General features: G+C 45.8%; 1 protein-coding gene across 2 annotated transcripts in view; it reads left to right on the plus strand.

The window, feature by feature from the left end:
- Positions 1–15,869, plus strand: part of LOC115136064 (protein FAM168A-like) — a 52,723-nt gene that overhangs the window by 21,499 nt on the left and 15,355 nt on the right. For both annotated transcript variants that reach the window (XM_029671447.2, XM_029671446.2), the window contains exon 3: positions 11,604–11,681. In XM_029671447.2, coding sequence (XP_029527307.1) covers positions 11,604–11,681 — 78 coding nt within the window. The remainder of the gene's footprint in view (positions 1–11,603; positions 11,682–15,869) is intronic.

A 15,869-nucleotide genomic window follows, 5' to 3' on the forward strand; every position in this document is an offset into this window, starting at 1 on the left:
GCCAACTTCGCCAAACGGGGGATGATTTAACAAAAGTGCATTAGCGAAAAAAGCACGACTACCTAACTATAAACACCAATGCCTTCCTTAAAATCAATACACAGAAGTATATATTTTTAAACCTGCATATGTAGCTAAAAGAAATCCAGGTTAGCAGACAATATTAACCAGGTGAAATTGTGTCACTTCTCTTGCGTTCATTGCATGCAGAGTCAGGGTATATGCAACAGTTTGGGCCACCTGGCTCGTTGCGAACTAATTTGCCAGAATTTTACGTAATTATGACATAACATTGAAGGTTACAATGTAACAGCAATATTTAGACTTAGGGATGCCACCCGTTAGATAAAATACGGAACGGTTCCGTATTTCACTGAAATAATAAACGTTTTGTTTTCGAAATGATAGTTTCCGGATTCGACCATATTAATGACCAAAGGCTCGTATTTCTGTATGTTGTTATGTTATAATTAAGTCTATGATTTGATATTTGATAGAGCAGTCTGAATGAGCTGTGGTAGGCACCAGCAGGCTCGTAAGCATTCATTCAAACAGCACTATCATGCGTTTTGCCAGCAGCTCTTCGCTGTGCTTCAAGCATTGAGCTGTTTATGACTTCAAGCCTATCAACTCCCGAGATTAGGCTGGTGTAACCGATGTGAAATGTCTAGCTAGTTAGCGGGGTGCGTGCTAATAGCGTTTCAAACGTCACTCGCTCTGAGACATGGAGTAGTTGTTCCCCTTACTCTGCAAGGGCTGCGGATTTTGTGGAGCGATGGGAAACGATGCTTCGAGAGTGGCTGTTGTCGATTTGTTCCTGGTTTGAGCCCAGATAGGGGCGAGGAGAGGGACGGAAGCTATACTTTTACACTGGCAATACTAAAGTGCCTATAAGAACATCCAATTGTCAAAGGTATATGAAATACAAATGGTATAGAGAGAAATAGTCCTATAAATACTACAACCTATAACCTCTTATCTTGGAATATTGAAGTCTCATGTTAAAAGGAACCACCAGCTTTCATATGTTCTCATGTTCTGAGCAAGGAACTTAAACGTTAGCTTTTTTAAAATTGAACATGTTTCATTATTTTTTTAGGCTAAATTGATTTTTATCGATGTATTATATTAAGTTAAAATAAGTGTTCATTCAGTATTGTTGTAATTATCATTATTACAAAAAATAAAAAATTGTCCGATCTAATCGGTATCGGCTTTTTTGGTCCTCCAATAATCGGTATCGGCGTTGAAAAATCATAATCGGTCGACCTCTAATTGAGATTTCAAGTGGTTTGTGCTGATGTGGTGTGATGATGTGGTTCAGTTGGTGGAGCATGGCACTTGTAATGCTAGGGTTGTCGGTTTGATTCCCACAGGGGACAAGTATGAAAATGTATATACTCACTACGGTAAGATGCTCTGGATAAAATGGAAAAGGAATGAATAGATGATTTCAGCTTTTACATAGAAATAAGTTGCATTTGTCAAGTATTTCAAGAAACTGGAAAACATATTGTATACCAAGCAAGTATTTTTATATTCCACAAGTATTATCAGATTCACTGTTGTACAGATAATTATCAGACTCAAATGCTGGTAAGCACTCAAATACATTTTGTTTACATTTTATTCCCAAAAGTAGTGCACTGGGCCTTTACTAGTCCTGTATTAGGGGACCAATATAGATGATACACCCCCACCCCCAACCTACTTCCCGCAGCTATGAGTGCAGTCATCGCTGGATGAGTCTATGCATTGAATGATCTGTCTGTGTGAAAATGTAGTATTCACATGGCGTGTACAAAGACCGGCGGGAAAAAAAGAAATGCAGGAAGACAAGAAAAGGGAAGAGAGTGTGGAAATAGAAATGTGATTACACTGGTGGTGCTTTCCTCCACTGGCTCGAGGGGGCAGGGCCCGTTACTGCCACTCGGTTAGTGATTCATTGGCCAAGCTGTTACAACAGCACCGGCTTTGATAACAGGGAGTTTATTTTAAAGGTGCTCTCAGCTCTCAATGGTCTCTCTCTTTCTCTCTTGTCGCTTATTTGTACCCATAATGCATTGCTGTTCAACCTTAGGCTGCAGCTGATCAGCGAGTTAAGAGAAAGGACAGACACCTGCAGTGGTTGCAGTAGCCTTTTGTGATGGAGTCTGTGTGGCGGGAGGCCGGGGGATACACACGCAGGAGCATACACACACAAACACACACACATCCTGGGGACAGGGGACCAAGGGAGTGCGTTTGGGGCCCCCTCTATGTCATCTCAGATACTGATAATTAAAAGAGGACTATCGCGCTCACCCAAAATGGTGTTTGTGGCGTAAAACCTATAAATTCAAATAAGCAAAAAAGTGGGATGGGTCTGCACTCCAAAAGATATTGCATAAAGCTTTACTTAATTTTTTTTTTTAAAAATTCACTGCATCAGGGATGGCTTACACAGATGTTTCGGCTTTGCAGCTTTCTTCAGTGTGTTGGTACAAATATTTTTAATTCTAAACAGCATTTCTAGGGAACACAGGTGAGCTACCGGTGAGCAGCAGGTGCATCTCAGATACTGCTGACAGTAGGAATCCCTCCACTCCCTCCGTCTGTTCCTCCCTCCCTCTTTCCCTCCATTCCTCTGTCCCTCCCTCCATCCTCCGTCCACTCCCTCCGTTCTTCCCTCTGTTATACCCTCCTTTCCTCCATCCCTCCATTCCTCCCTCCGTTCCTCCTTCCCTCCATTCCTCTTTCCCTCTATTCCTCCCTCCCTTTGTCCCTCCCTCCATTCCTCCCTTCCTCTGTTCCTCACTCCATCCCTCCCTCCCTACATTCTTCCTTCCCTCTGTTCCTCTGTTTTTCCCTCCCTCTTCTCTCTCCCTAATTGTCTTAGGCTGCTTCTCTTTTGCTCACATTTAGTCCACAGTCACACTGTTCCATAAATACAGAGGCTAATTAGTAAGGTGTGGGGTCTGGCTCTGGCTCTGGCTCTGGCTCTGGCTCTGGCTCTGGCTCTGGCTCTGGCTCTGACTGTGTGTGTGTGTGTGTGTGTGTGTGTGTGTGTGTGTGTGTGTGTGTGTGTGTGTGTGTGTGTGTGTGTGGGTCGGTCGATCGATCGGTGAGTGTGTGCGGTCGGTCGGTCGGCCAGATCTGGCTGTGTGGGTGGTGTGTAGCCTTAGGAAGGAGACACACACACACACACACAATGGCTGCTCCTGCGTGCTTTGTTATTTCCAATAATAGGCTACTTTGTTTTAGTGTGATTGCTATGTGATCAGTACAATTCATAGTCATACCAATTATGTAATTCATCTTTTTTTTCTCCTTTAAATGGAATACCAATACCACCTGACATTAGAGAATAGATAACGCATACATTTATAATATATACAGTAGGCCTATCCTAACTGTCACGTTCTGACCTTAGTTCCTTTGTTACGTCTTTGTTTTAGTTTGGTCAGGGCGTGAGTTGGGGTGGGTAGTCTATGTTGTGTTTATGTGTTTGGCCTGGTATGGTTCTCAATCAGAGGTAGGTGTTGTTCGTTGTCTCTGATTGAGAATCATACTTAGGTAGCCTTTTCCCACCTGTGTTTTGTGGGTGATTATTTTTCCGTGTCAGTGTTTGTTCCACACGGGACTGTGTCGGTTTTCATTTATTTCTCTTGTTCCTTTTGTTTTCTGTGTCCAGTGATATTTCATTAAAATATATCATGAACACATACGACACTGCGCTTTGGTCCTCCTCTCCTTCCACCTACGAAACCCGTTATACTAACCTTCGTTTTCCGCGACGCGGATCCTGTGTTCTGCCTTACAAACAGGACAACGGAATGGATCGCATGCAGTGCATGCAGCGACCCAAGAAAACGACTCCGAAAAAGAGGGAAACGTAGCGGTCTTCTGGTCAGACTCCGGACAAGGGCACATCGCGCACCACTCCCCAGCATTCTTCTTGCCAATGTCCAGTCTCTTGACAACAAGGTTGATGAAATCCGAGCAAGGGTAGCATTCCAGAGGGACATCAGAGACTGCAACGTTCTCTGCTTCACGGAAACATGGCTTACTGGGAAGACGCTATCCGATGCGGTGCAGCCAACGGGTTTCTCCACGCATCGCGCCGACAGAAACAAACATCTTTCTGGTAAGAAGAGTGGCGGGGGCGTATGCCTCATGACTAACGAGACATGGTGTGATGAAGGAAACATACAGGAACTCAAATCCTTCTGTTCACCTGATTTAGAATTCCTCACAATCAAATGTAGACCGCATTATCTTCCAAGAGAATTCTCTTCGATTATAATCACAGCCTTATATATCCACCCCCAAGCAGACACATCGACGGCTCTGAACAAACTTTATTTAACTCTTTGCAAACTGGAAACCATTTATCCGCTGCATTCATTGTAGCTGGGGATTTTAACAAAGCTAATCTGAAAACAAGACTCCCTAAATTTTATCAGCATATCGATTGCGCAACCAGGGGTGGTAAAACCTTGGATCATTGTTACTCTAACTTCCGCGACGCATATAAGGCCCTGCCCCGCCCCCCTTTCGGAAAAGCTGACCACGACTCCATTTTGTTGATCCCTGCCTACAGGCAGAAACTTAAACAAGAGGCTCCCACGCTGAGGTCTGTCCAACGCTGGTCAGACCAAGCTGACTCCACACTCCAAGACTGCTTCCATCACGTGGACTGGGACATGTTTCGTATTGCGTCAGATAAAAATATTGACGAATACGCTGATTCGGTGTGCGAGTTCATTAGAACGTGCGTTGAAGATGTCGTTCCCATAGCAACGATAAAAACATTCCCTAACCAGAAACCGTGGATTGATGGCAGCATTCGCGTGAAACTGAAAGCGCGAACCACTGCTTTTAATCAGGGCAAGGTGTCTGGCAACATGACCGAATACAAACAGTGCAGCTATTCCCTCCGCAAGGCTATTAAACAAGCTAAGCGTCAGTACAGAGACAAAGTAGAATCTCAATTCAACGGCTCAGACACAAGAGGCATGTGGCAGGGTCTACAGTCAATCACGGACTACAAGAAGAAACCCAGCCCAGTCACGGACCAGGATGTCTTGCTCCCAGGCAGACTAAATAACTTTTTTGCCCGCTTTGAGGACAATACAGTGCCACTGACACGGCCTGCAACGAAAACATGCGGTCTCTCCTTCACTGCAGCCGAGGTGAGTAAGACATTTAAACGTGTTAACCCTCGCAAGGCTGCAGGCCCAGACGGCATCCCCAGCCGCGCCCTCAGAGCATGCGCAGACCAGCTGGCCGGTGTGTTTACGGACATATTCAATCAATCCCTATACCAGTCTGCTGTTCCCACATGCTTCAAGAGGGCCACCATTGTTCCTGTTCCCAAGAAAGCTAAGGTAACTGAGCTAAACGACTACCGCCCGTAGCACTCACTTCCGTCATCATGAAGTGCTTTGAGAGACTAGTCAAGGACCATATCACCTCCACCCTACCTGACACCCTAGACCCACTCCAATTTGCTTACCGCCCAAATAGGTCCACAGACGATGCAATCTCAACCACACTGCACACTGCCCTAACCCACCTGGACAAGAGGAATACCTATGTGAGAATGCTGTTCATCGACTACAGCTCGGCATTCAACACCATAGTACCCTCCAAGCTCGTCATCAAGCTCGAGACCCTGGGTCTCGACCCCGCCCTGTGCAACTGGGTACTGGACTTCCTGACCGGTCGCCCCCAGGTGGTGAGGGTAGGCAACAACATCTCCTCCCCGCTGATCCTCAACACGGGGGCCCCACAAGGGTGCGTTCTGAGCCCTCTCCTGTACTCCCTGTTCACCCACGATTGCGTGGCCACGCACGCCTCCAACTCAATCATCAAGTTCGCGGACGACACAACAGTGGTAGGCTTGATTACCAACAACGACGAGACGGCCTACAGGGAGGAGGTGAGGGCCCTCGGAGTGTGGTGTCAGGAAAATAACCTCACACTCAACGTCAACAAAACTAAGGAGATGATTGTGGACTTCAGGAAACAGCAGAGGGAACACCCCCCTATCCACATATGGAACAGTAGTGGAGAGGGTAGCAAGTTTTAAGTTCCTCGGCATACACATCACAGACAAACTGAATTGGTCCACTCACACTGACAGCGTCGTGAAGAAGGCGCAGCAGCGCCTCTTCAACCTCAGGAGGCTGAAGAAATTCGGCTTGTCACCAAAAGCACTCACAAACTTCTACAGATGCACAATCGAGAGCATCCTGGCGGGCTGTATCACCGCCTGGTACGGCAACTGCTCCGCCCTCAACCGTAAGGCTCTCCAGAGGGTAGTGAGGTCTGCACAACGCATCACCGGGGGCAAACTACCTGCCCTCCAGGACACCTACACCACCCGATGTTACAGGAAGGCCATAAAGATCATCAAGGACATCAACCACCCGAACCACTGCCTGTTCACCCCGCTATCATCCAGAAGGCGAGGTCAGTACAGGTGCATCAAAGCTGGGACCGAGAGACTGAAAAACAGCTTCTATCTCAAGGCCATCAGACTGTTAAACAGCCACCACTAACATTGAGTGGCTGCTGCCAACACACTGTCATTGACACTGACCCAACTCCAGCCACTTTAATAATGGGAATTGATGGGAAATGATGTAAATATATCACTAGCCACTTTAAACAATGCTACCTTATATAATGTTACTTACCCTACATTATTCATCTCATATGCATACGTATATACTGTACTCTACATCATCGACTGCATCCTTATGTAATACATGTATCACTAGCCACTTTAATTATGCCACTTTGTTTACTTTGTCTACATACTCATCTCATATGTATATACTGTACTCGATACCATCTACTGTATGCTGCTCTGTACCATCACTCATTCATATATCCTTATGTACATATTCTTTATCCCCTTACACTGTGTATAGTTTTGGAATTGTTAGATAGATTACTTGTTGGTTATCACTGCATTGTCGGAACTAGAAGCACAAGCATTTCGCTACACTCGCATTAACATCTGCTAACCATGTGTATGTGACAAATAAAATTTGATTTGATTTGATTTTCAGTAAATATTTTCTCATTCGCTACATCTTCCCAACCCCTTATTTTCCATTTAGGCTGCCTAACATAAAGTAAATGTTTCTCTTCTATATTATTTTAAGGTGCAATATAAAGAAATCGCTTAGCCATTTCCTGGGTGCAAAAAAAAAAATCCTCTCGATGTCAACTGCTTTTACAGTGGGGCAAAAAAGTATTTAGTCAGCCACCAATTGGGCAAGTTCTCCCACTTAAAAAGATGAGAGAGGCCTGTAATTTTCATCATAGGTACACTTAAACTATGACAGATAAAATGAGAAAAAAAATCCAGAAAATCACATTGTAGGATTTATAATGAATTTATTTGCAAATTATGGTGGAAAATATTTTTTTTGTCACCTACAAACAAGCAAGATTTCTGGCTCTCACAGACCTACCAACCGCTTATTTTCAATTTCCAGGAAAATGCTGTGTGCCTTTAAGTTTCCATCTGATTTCCACCCTATGGGCCCTGGTCAATATAAGTTCACTACTGTTTATAGGGATAGGGTACCATTTGGGACTCAGTCTTTCTCTAGGGTGACAAGTGGTCATGAATACTTACGAGGACAGGCCTTGTTCTATGCCCATTAAGTATTATTGAGAACATTCCCTTTAGGTGGATCTGATCACTCTGTGTGACCTAACTGAGACATACAGTGCCTTCAGAAAGTGACTCTCTATTGGTTACACAGACTGTTGGCCTACCATCCTATTCTAACCACCTCTCACCGGCTTTGTATTCATGTTACCTGATGAAATTGCTCTACAGTAGGATCTTGTTGCCATCTAATGCACATTCAAATGTCATAAATCAGCACTGCAGAGCTCTCCCTGTCCTCTGCCATGCCCTGATTGTATTACTGCTGATGATATCTAGAAATGTGCATGTACACCCTGATGGCTACTGTTGCTAGCCCCAATTCTGACTTGTACTCTGATATGTGCTTCACTGATTTCTGCTCTCGTAAAAGCCTGGGTTTTCTGCACGTTAATATCTAGAAGTTTATTACCTAAAATGGATAAATTCAAAGTGTAGATTCACAGCTCCAATCCAGATGTGTTGGTCATTACTGAGACGTGGTTAAGAAAGAGTGTTTTTTTCGGCAAGACAGGTCTTTCAAAGGTGTGGGAGTGGCAATCTTTACCAAGGATCACCTTCAGTGCGCGGTTGTCTCCAGCAAGTCTGTCCCTAAACATTTTGATTTGCTGGTTTTGTGCACTAAACTTTCAAATAGCTATTTTTTGACTGTTGCTGTGTGCTATCGTCCTCCATCAGTACCGGCCTGTACCCTACCTGCCCTAAGCTTTCTCCTGGCCCCTTACACTAAGTCTGAAATTGTCCTGCTAGTTGGCCTAAACGGGGACGTACATAAACCACCTGACCAAGTCCAAAAGCAATGGGACTCCCTAAATATTTCTCGGATTATTACCAATCCCACAAGGTATGACTCCAAACATCCAGAAAAGGCTACTCTCCTCTGTTATCCTCAGAAATAATCCTCATTGGTATCAGTCTGGTGTTTTCTGTAATGACCTTTGTGATCACTGTTTCACAGCCTGTGTTCGTAATGGCTGATCAGTGAAACGACCTGTCCTGATTTGTCATAAACGCTTGCAAAAAAACTTCAATGATCAAGACTTCCTTCATGAACTGGCCTCTGTAAAATGGTATAGAATCAGCTTGAGCCCCTCTGTTGAAGAAGCTTGGACCTTCTTTTTTATATTTTCAATGGTATTGTTAACAAACACGCCCCCATAAAGAAATGTTGAATTAAAAACAGGTTCAGCCCCTGGTTCGACCGTGATCATGCAGAGTTACTCCACCTCAAGAATTTAATTTGGCGAAAGGCTCAGCACACTCATACTCAGGCTGACTGGGTCTCGTTCAGGCAAATGAGAAATAAGTGTGCTTAGGCTATCCGGAAGGCCAAATTTAGTTACTTTAAGGAGCAGTTCTCTCTCTGTGGGTCAAACCCCAAGATGTTCTGGAAAACGGTTAAAGATCTGGAGAATAAACCCTCCTCCTCACAGCTGCCTATGTCCCTTAATGTTGATGATGTGGTTGTTACTGACAAGAAGCACATGGCTAAGCTCTTTAGTCACCACATCATGAAGTCAGGATTCCTATTTGACTCAGCCATGCCTCCTTGCCGGTCCAATATTTCCTCTTCTCCTACCGCTTCTAATGCGACTATCCCCGATGCTCCTCCCTTTTTTTCCTCTGCCACGCTACAAAGTTTCTCCCTGCAGGCGGTCACTGAATCCGAGGTGCTAAAGGAGCTCCTGAAACTTGACCCCAAAAAAACATCTGGGTCATATGGTTTAGACCCTTTCTTCTTCAAGGTTGTTTCCCCTATATCGTCGCCAAGCCTATCTCTGACCTTTTTTAACCTGTCTCTCCTTTCTGGGGAGGTTCCCATTGCTTGGAAGGCAGCCACGGTTCATCCTTTAATTAAAGGGGAGATCAAGCTGATCCCGTTATAGGCCTACTTCTATTTTGCCCTGTTTATCAAAAGTGTTGGAAAATAATGTAAATAATCAACTGACTGGCTTTCTTGATGTCTACAGTATTCTTTCTGGTATGGAATCTGGTTTCCGCTCAGGTTATGGATGTGTCACTGCGACCTTAAAGGTCCTCAATGATGTCCCCATTGCCCTTGATTCTAAGTAATGTTGTGCATCTATTTTTATTGACTTGGCCAAAGCTTTTGATATGGTAGACCATTCCATTCTTGTGGGCTGGCTAAGGAGTATTGGTGTCTCTAAGGGGTCTTTGGCCTGGTTTGCTAACTACCTCTCTCAAAGAGTGCAGTGTTTAAAGTCAGAACATCTGCTGTCTCAGCCACTGCCTGTCACCAAGGGAGTACCCCAAGGCCTGATCCTAGGCCCCACGCTCTTTTCAATTTATATCAACAACATAGCTCAGGAAGTAGGAAGTTCTCACATCCATTTATATGCAGATGATAGCCTTATACTCAGCTGGCCCCTCCTCGGATTTTGTGTTAAACACTCTACAACAAAGCTTTCTTAGTGTCCAACAAGATTTCTCTACCCTTTAACCTTGTTCTGAACACCTCCGAAACAAAGGTCATGTGGTTTGGTAAGAATAATGCCCCTCTCCCCGCAGGTGTGATTACTACCTCTGAGGGTTTAGAGTTTGAGGTAGTCACCTCATGCAAGTATTTGGGAGTATGGTTAGACGGTACACTGTCCTTCTCAGCACATATCAAAACTGCAGGCTAAAGTTAAATCTAGACTTGGTTTCCTATATTGTAATCACTCCTCTTTTACCCCAGCTGCCAAACTAACCCTGATTCAGATGACCATTTTACCCATGCTAGATTACGGAGATGTAATTTATAGATCGGCAGGTAAGGGTGCTCTCGAGCGGCTAGATGTTATTTACCATTCGGCCATCAGATTTGCCATCAATGCTCCTTATAGGACACATCACTGCGCTCTATACTCCTCTGTAAACTGGTCATCTCTGTATACCCGTCGCAAGACCCACTGGTTGATGCTTATTTATAAAACCCTCTTAGGCCTCACTCCCCCTATCTGAGATATCTACTGCAGCCCTCATCCTCCACATACAACACCCGTTCTGCCAGTCACATTCTGTTAAAGGTTCCAAAGCGCACACATCACTTGGTCGCTCGTCTTTTCAGTTCGCTGCAGCTAGCGACTGGAACGAGCTGCAGCAAACACTCAAAGTGGACAGATTTATTTCAATCTCTTCATAGCACCTGTATTATTCAGAGATAATAGCTTAAAAGATTATAGTTACCGTTCCTGGATGGCACGTTTCCTCTTCTAAAGCACTTCCTTCCTATTTCCTTTGATATAAGATCACCTATGAGTCACCAAGTACCTCAATACGTCCCATTGAAACTGAACCAGTGTCATATTCATTAATTAAGACAAAACTAAATGTTTTGCAACGTAAAACGAAAGCAAGCATTTCTTATATTGAACAAGTTCAGGTAGTCGCTCCCTGTTTCAGTCTGTTTTCTTTCAGTCGGTACCCTAATGAATACAACCCAGGAGACTTCAACCTTATCTTATCTGAACTGTCAGCAACTCCACGCAATCACTGACATCCAACCTATATGGATGGGCTGCATCCACTGCAGTGTCCTGGCCAATTGTTTTATGAACCAGGCGCAGGAGGGTGGGCTGCGCTGTAAATCACTGTGATGTGGATGTGGAGAGATGGAGGCTCCATAGAGTAATAACATGTGATTATACCATCCACACAGGCACTCTGGACCAACACTGTCTCTGTGCTGTCCTACCTTTGACCTTTCATCTTACAACACATACACATCCACTCATATGTTAACTTGCATGTACTTACATACACACACACACACACACAGCCATGCTGCACACACACACACACACACACACACACACACACACACACACACACACACACACACACACACACACACACACACACACACACACACACACACACACACACCCAGGCAATGATGTTCTGAAAGGCCTCTGTTCTCTGTCCTCAGGCTATCCTGCAGGTTATGCTCAGACTCCTACCTATACACCCAACCTCTACCAGACTGGCAGTCCAGGCTATCCCCCAGGTAAGAACACACACAAGCAAAAATGCATGCACGCACAAACAAGCACACACAAACTTGCACGCATGCACACACAAATATGCCACGCAATCACACAGACATGCACACAAGCGCACACGCATTTTGATCAAACCAGCAGTCCACTCTATCCCCCAAGGTAAGAATATATATACGTGATACAACACACACTATATGAATCAGATTGGCGGTGCAATCTACTCAAAGGTAAAAAAAATACCCACATGCGCACACACACACACACACACTCAAACATATTCTCTCTCTCTGTGTCTTATCCACATGTATGTCATGAGAAGTTTCCCCTAGACTCTGGGTCAGTTTAACATTTTCACCAGTCAAGGTTAAGATTGGGGGAGGGAAAGCTGATCCTAGATCTGTACCTACAGGAAACTTCACCCCAGAGCCTTCACAGTGCCTTGAGAACTCTTATGTAGAGCTGCTAGAGAGGCTTTGTTCATATTGTATCCACACAGTGCTCTAGAACGTTCTGTACAGAAATGTGTCTGTGTGTAATGTTGTGTTTTGGTGTGAACTTGAGAATGACTTTAGAATTACTGTTAATAAGATGATTCCTGATTTATTTTCTGATTTATTGTGATAAACAATTCTTCGTATGGCTGTGGTTACATTGCCCTTTGTTGTTAGAGGATGGCTTGAGATGTCTGTCAGTTAGTGAAAGTGATATAACCTGGGGTTGTTTGGCATTTTATTACCGTAAATACGGTAATACTGTTTGTCGTTGAGATGGCTAGAAGAAGTGTTGGTCTCTCTAGCATCTCCTTGTGCTAGCTAGAATGAAATAATGTAGTTTCAATAGAATGCATCTCTCCACCTCTGTGCACGGAGAGGCAAAGGTTGGGTAGGTACTAGGGTTGGGGTCGATTCCTTTTCAATTCAGTAAGTATTCAATTCAAATTTTCCTCAATGCTTCTCTGTGAGAAAAAATGGAGCTGGAATTACAGTTTACTTTCTGAATTGACTGAGCTGAAATGGAATTGACCCTAGCTCTGGTAGCTAGTAGTTTGTGTTGTGGTTTGTGGTGATCCATATTTCTTATGCGCAGTCTGGTTTTACTGCATTTCTCCTGGAGCTCCAGAGGGTTTGATCATTAGAGAGTGGAGTGAAGTAGGGCAGTAAGAGCTGTCATGTTGTCGCTCTACAGTGCCCTGCAGCACTGCCGTTATTGGGCTGGGTCATGTTGTCGCTCTACAGTGCCCTGCAGCACTGCCGTTACTGGGCTGGGTCATGTTGTCGCTCTACAGTGCCCTGCAGCACTGCCGTTACTGGGCTGGGTCATGTTGTCGCTCTACAGTGCCCTGCAGCACTGCCGTTACTGGGCTGGGTCATGTTGTCACCCTACAGTGCCCTGCAGCACTGCCTTTACTGGGCTGGGTCATGTTGTCGCTCTACAGTGTCCTGCAGCACTGCCGTTACTGGGCTGGGTCATGTTGTCGCTCTACAGTGCCCTGCAGCACTGCCGTTACTGGGCTGGGTCATGTTGTCGCTCTACAGTGCCCTGCAGCCCTGCCGTTACTGGGCTGGGTCATGTTGTCACCCTACAGTGCCCTGCAGCACTGCCGTTACTGGGCTGGGTCATGTTGTCACCCTACAGTGCCCTGCAGCACTGCCGTTACTGGGCTGGGTCATGTTGTCACTCTACAGTGCCCTGCAGCACTGCCGTTACTGGGCTGGGTCATGTTGTCGCCCTACAGTGCCCTGCAGCCCTGCCGTTACTGGGCTGGGTCATGTTGTCGCCCTACAGTGCCCTGCAGCACTGCCGTTACTGGGCTGGGTCATGTTGTCGCCCTACAGTGCCCTGCAGCACTGCCGTTACTGGGCTGGGTCATGTTGTCGCCCTACAGTGCCCCTGCAGCACTGCCGTTACTGGGCTGGGTCATGTGTCGCTCTACAGTGCCCTGCAGCACTGCCGTTACTGGGCTGGGTCATGTTGTCGCTCTACAGTGCCCTGCAGCCCTGCCGTTACTGGGCTGGGTCATGTTCTCGCCCTACAGTGCCCTGCAGCACTGCCGTTACTGGGCTGGGTCATGTTGTCGCTCTACAGTGCCCTGCAGCACTGCCGTTACTGGGCTGGGTCATGTTGTCGCTCTACAGTGCCCTGCAGCACTGCCTTTACTGGGCTGGGTCATGTTGTCGCTCTACAGTGCCCTGCAGCACTGCCGTTACTGGGTTGGGTCATGTGTCGCTCTACAGTGCCCTGCAACACTGCCGTTACTGGGCTGGGTCATGTTGTCGTGCCCTGCAGCACTGCTTACTGGGCTGGGTCACAGTGCCCTGCAGCACTGCCGTTACTGGGCTGGGTCATGTTGTCGCCCTACAGTGCCCTGCAACACTGCCGTTACTGGGCTGGGTCATGTTGTCCCCCTACAGTGCCCTGCAACACTGCCGTTACTGGGCTGGGTCATGTTGTCGCCCTACAGTGCCCTGCAACACTGCCGTTACTGGGCTGGGTCATGTTGTCGCTCTACAGTGCCCTGCAGCACTGCCGTTACTGGGCTGGGTCATGTTGTCGCTCTACAGTGCCCTGCAGCACTGCCGTTACTGGGCTGGGTCATGTTGTCGCTCTACAGTGCCCTGCAACACTGCCGTTACTGGGCTGGGTCATGTTGTCGCCCTACAGTGCCCTGCAACACTGCCGTTACTGGGCTGGGTCATGTTGTCGCTCTACAGTGCCCTGCAGCACTGCCGTTACTGGGCTGGGTCATGTTGTCGCTCTACAGTGCCCTGCAGCACTGCCGTTACTGGGCTGGGTCATGTTGTTGCTCTACAGTGCCCTGCAGCACTGCCGTTACTGGGCTGGGTCATGTTGTCGCCCTACAGTGCCCTGCAGCACTGCCGTTACTGGGCTGGGTCATGTTCACTAGGCATGAAACATAAGATAATGTGTCCGAAATTAAGCCCAAGTTAGACAATTGAATGGATGGAAGGTGTGTGTGTGTTTATGCTTGTATGTCAGTGTGTTGAATGTGTGAAATGTTATGTATTGTGTGTGTGTGTGTGTGTGTGTGTGTGTGTGTGTGTGTGTGTGTGTGTGTGTGTGTGTGTGTGTGTGTGTGTGTGTGTGTGTGTGTGTGTGTGTGTGTGTGTGTGTGTGTGTGTGCACTCTGTTTTTGTGTACAGTACCAGTCAAAAGTTTGGACACACCTACTCATTCCAGGGTTTGTCTTTATTTGGACTATTTTCTATATTGTAGAATAATAGTGAAGACATCAAAACTATGAAATAACACACATGGAATCATGTAGTAACCAAAAAGTTATTAAACAAATCACAATATACTTGAGATTCTTCAGAGTAGCAACCCTTTGTCTTGATGACAGCTTTGTACACTCTTGGCATTCTCTCAACCAGCTTCATGAGGTAGTCACCTGGAATGCAGTTCAATTAACAGGTGTGCCTTGTTAAAAGTTAATTTGTGGAATTTCTTTCCTTAATGTGTTTGAGCCCATCAGTTGTGTTGTGACAAGGTAATGGTGGTATACAGAAGATAGCCCTATTTGGTAAAAGACCAAGTCCATATTATGGCAAGAACAGCTCCAATAAGCAAATACAAATGACAGTCCATCATTACTTTAAGTCATGAAGGTCAGTCAATCCGGAACATTTCAAGAACTTTGAAAGTTTCTTCGAGTGTAGTCGCAAAAACCATCAAGCACTATGATGAAACTGGCTCTCATGAGAACATCCACATGAAGGGAAGACCCAGAGTTATCTCTGCTGTAGAGGATAAGTTCATTGGAGTTACCAGCCTCTGAGGAGGAGACTGCATGAATCAGGCCTTCATGGTCAAATTGCTGCAAAGAAACCACTACTAAAAGACACCGATAAGAAGAAGAGACTTGCTTGGGCCAACCAGCAATGGACATTAGACCGGTGGAAATCTGAGTCCAAATTTGAGATTTTTGGTTCCAACTGCCGTGTCTTTGTGAGACACAGAGTAGGTGAACGGATGATCTCTGCATGTGTGGTTCCCACCATGAAGCATGGAAGAGGATGGTGTGGGGGTCCTTTGCTGGTGACAATGTCTGTGATTTATTTAGAATTCAAGGCACACTTAACCAGCATGGCTACCACAGCATTCTGCAGCGATACGCCATCCCATCTTGTGCTTAGTGGGACTATCATTTGTTTTTCAACAGGACAATGACCCAA

Source organism: Oncorhynchus nerka, linkage group LG10, assembly GCF_034236695.1.
Source record: "Oncorhynchus nerka isolate Pitt River linkage group LG10, Oner_Uvic_2.0, whole genome shotgun sequence".
Classification (NCBI taxonomy): Eukaryota; Metazoa; Chordata; class Actinopteri; order Salmoniformes; family Salmonidae; genus Oncorhynchus; species Oncorhynchus nerka.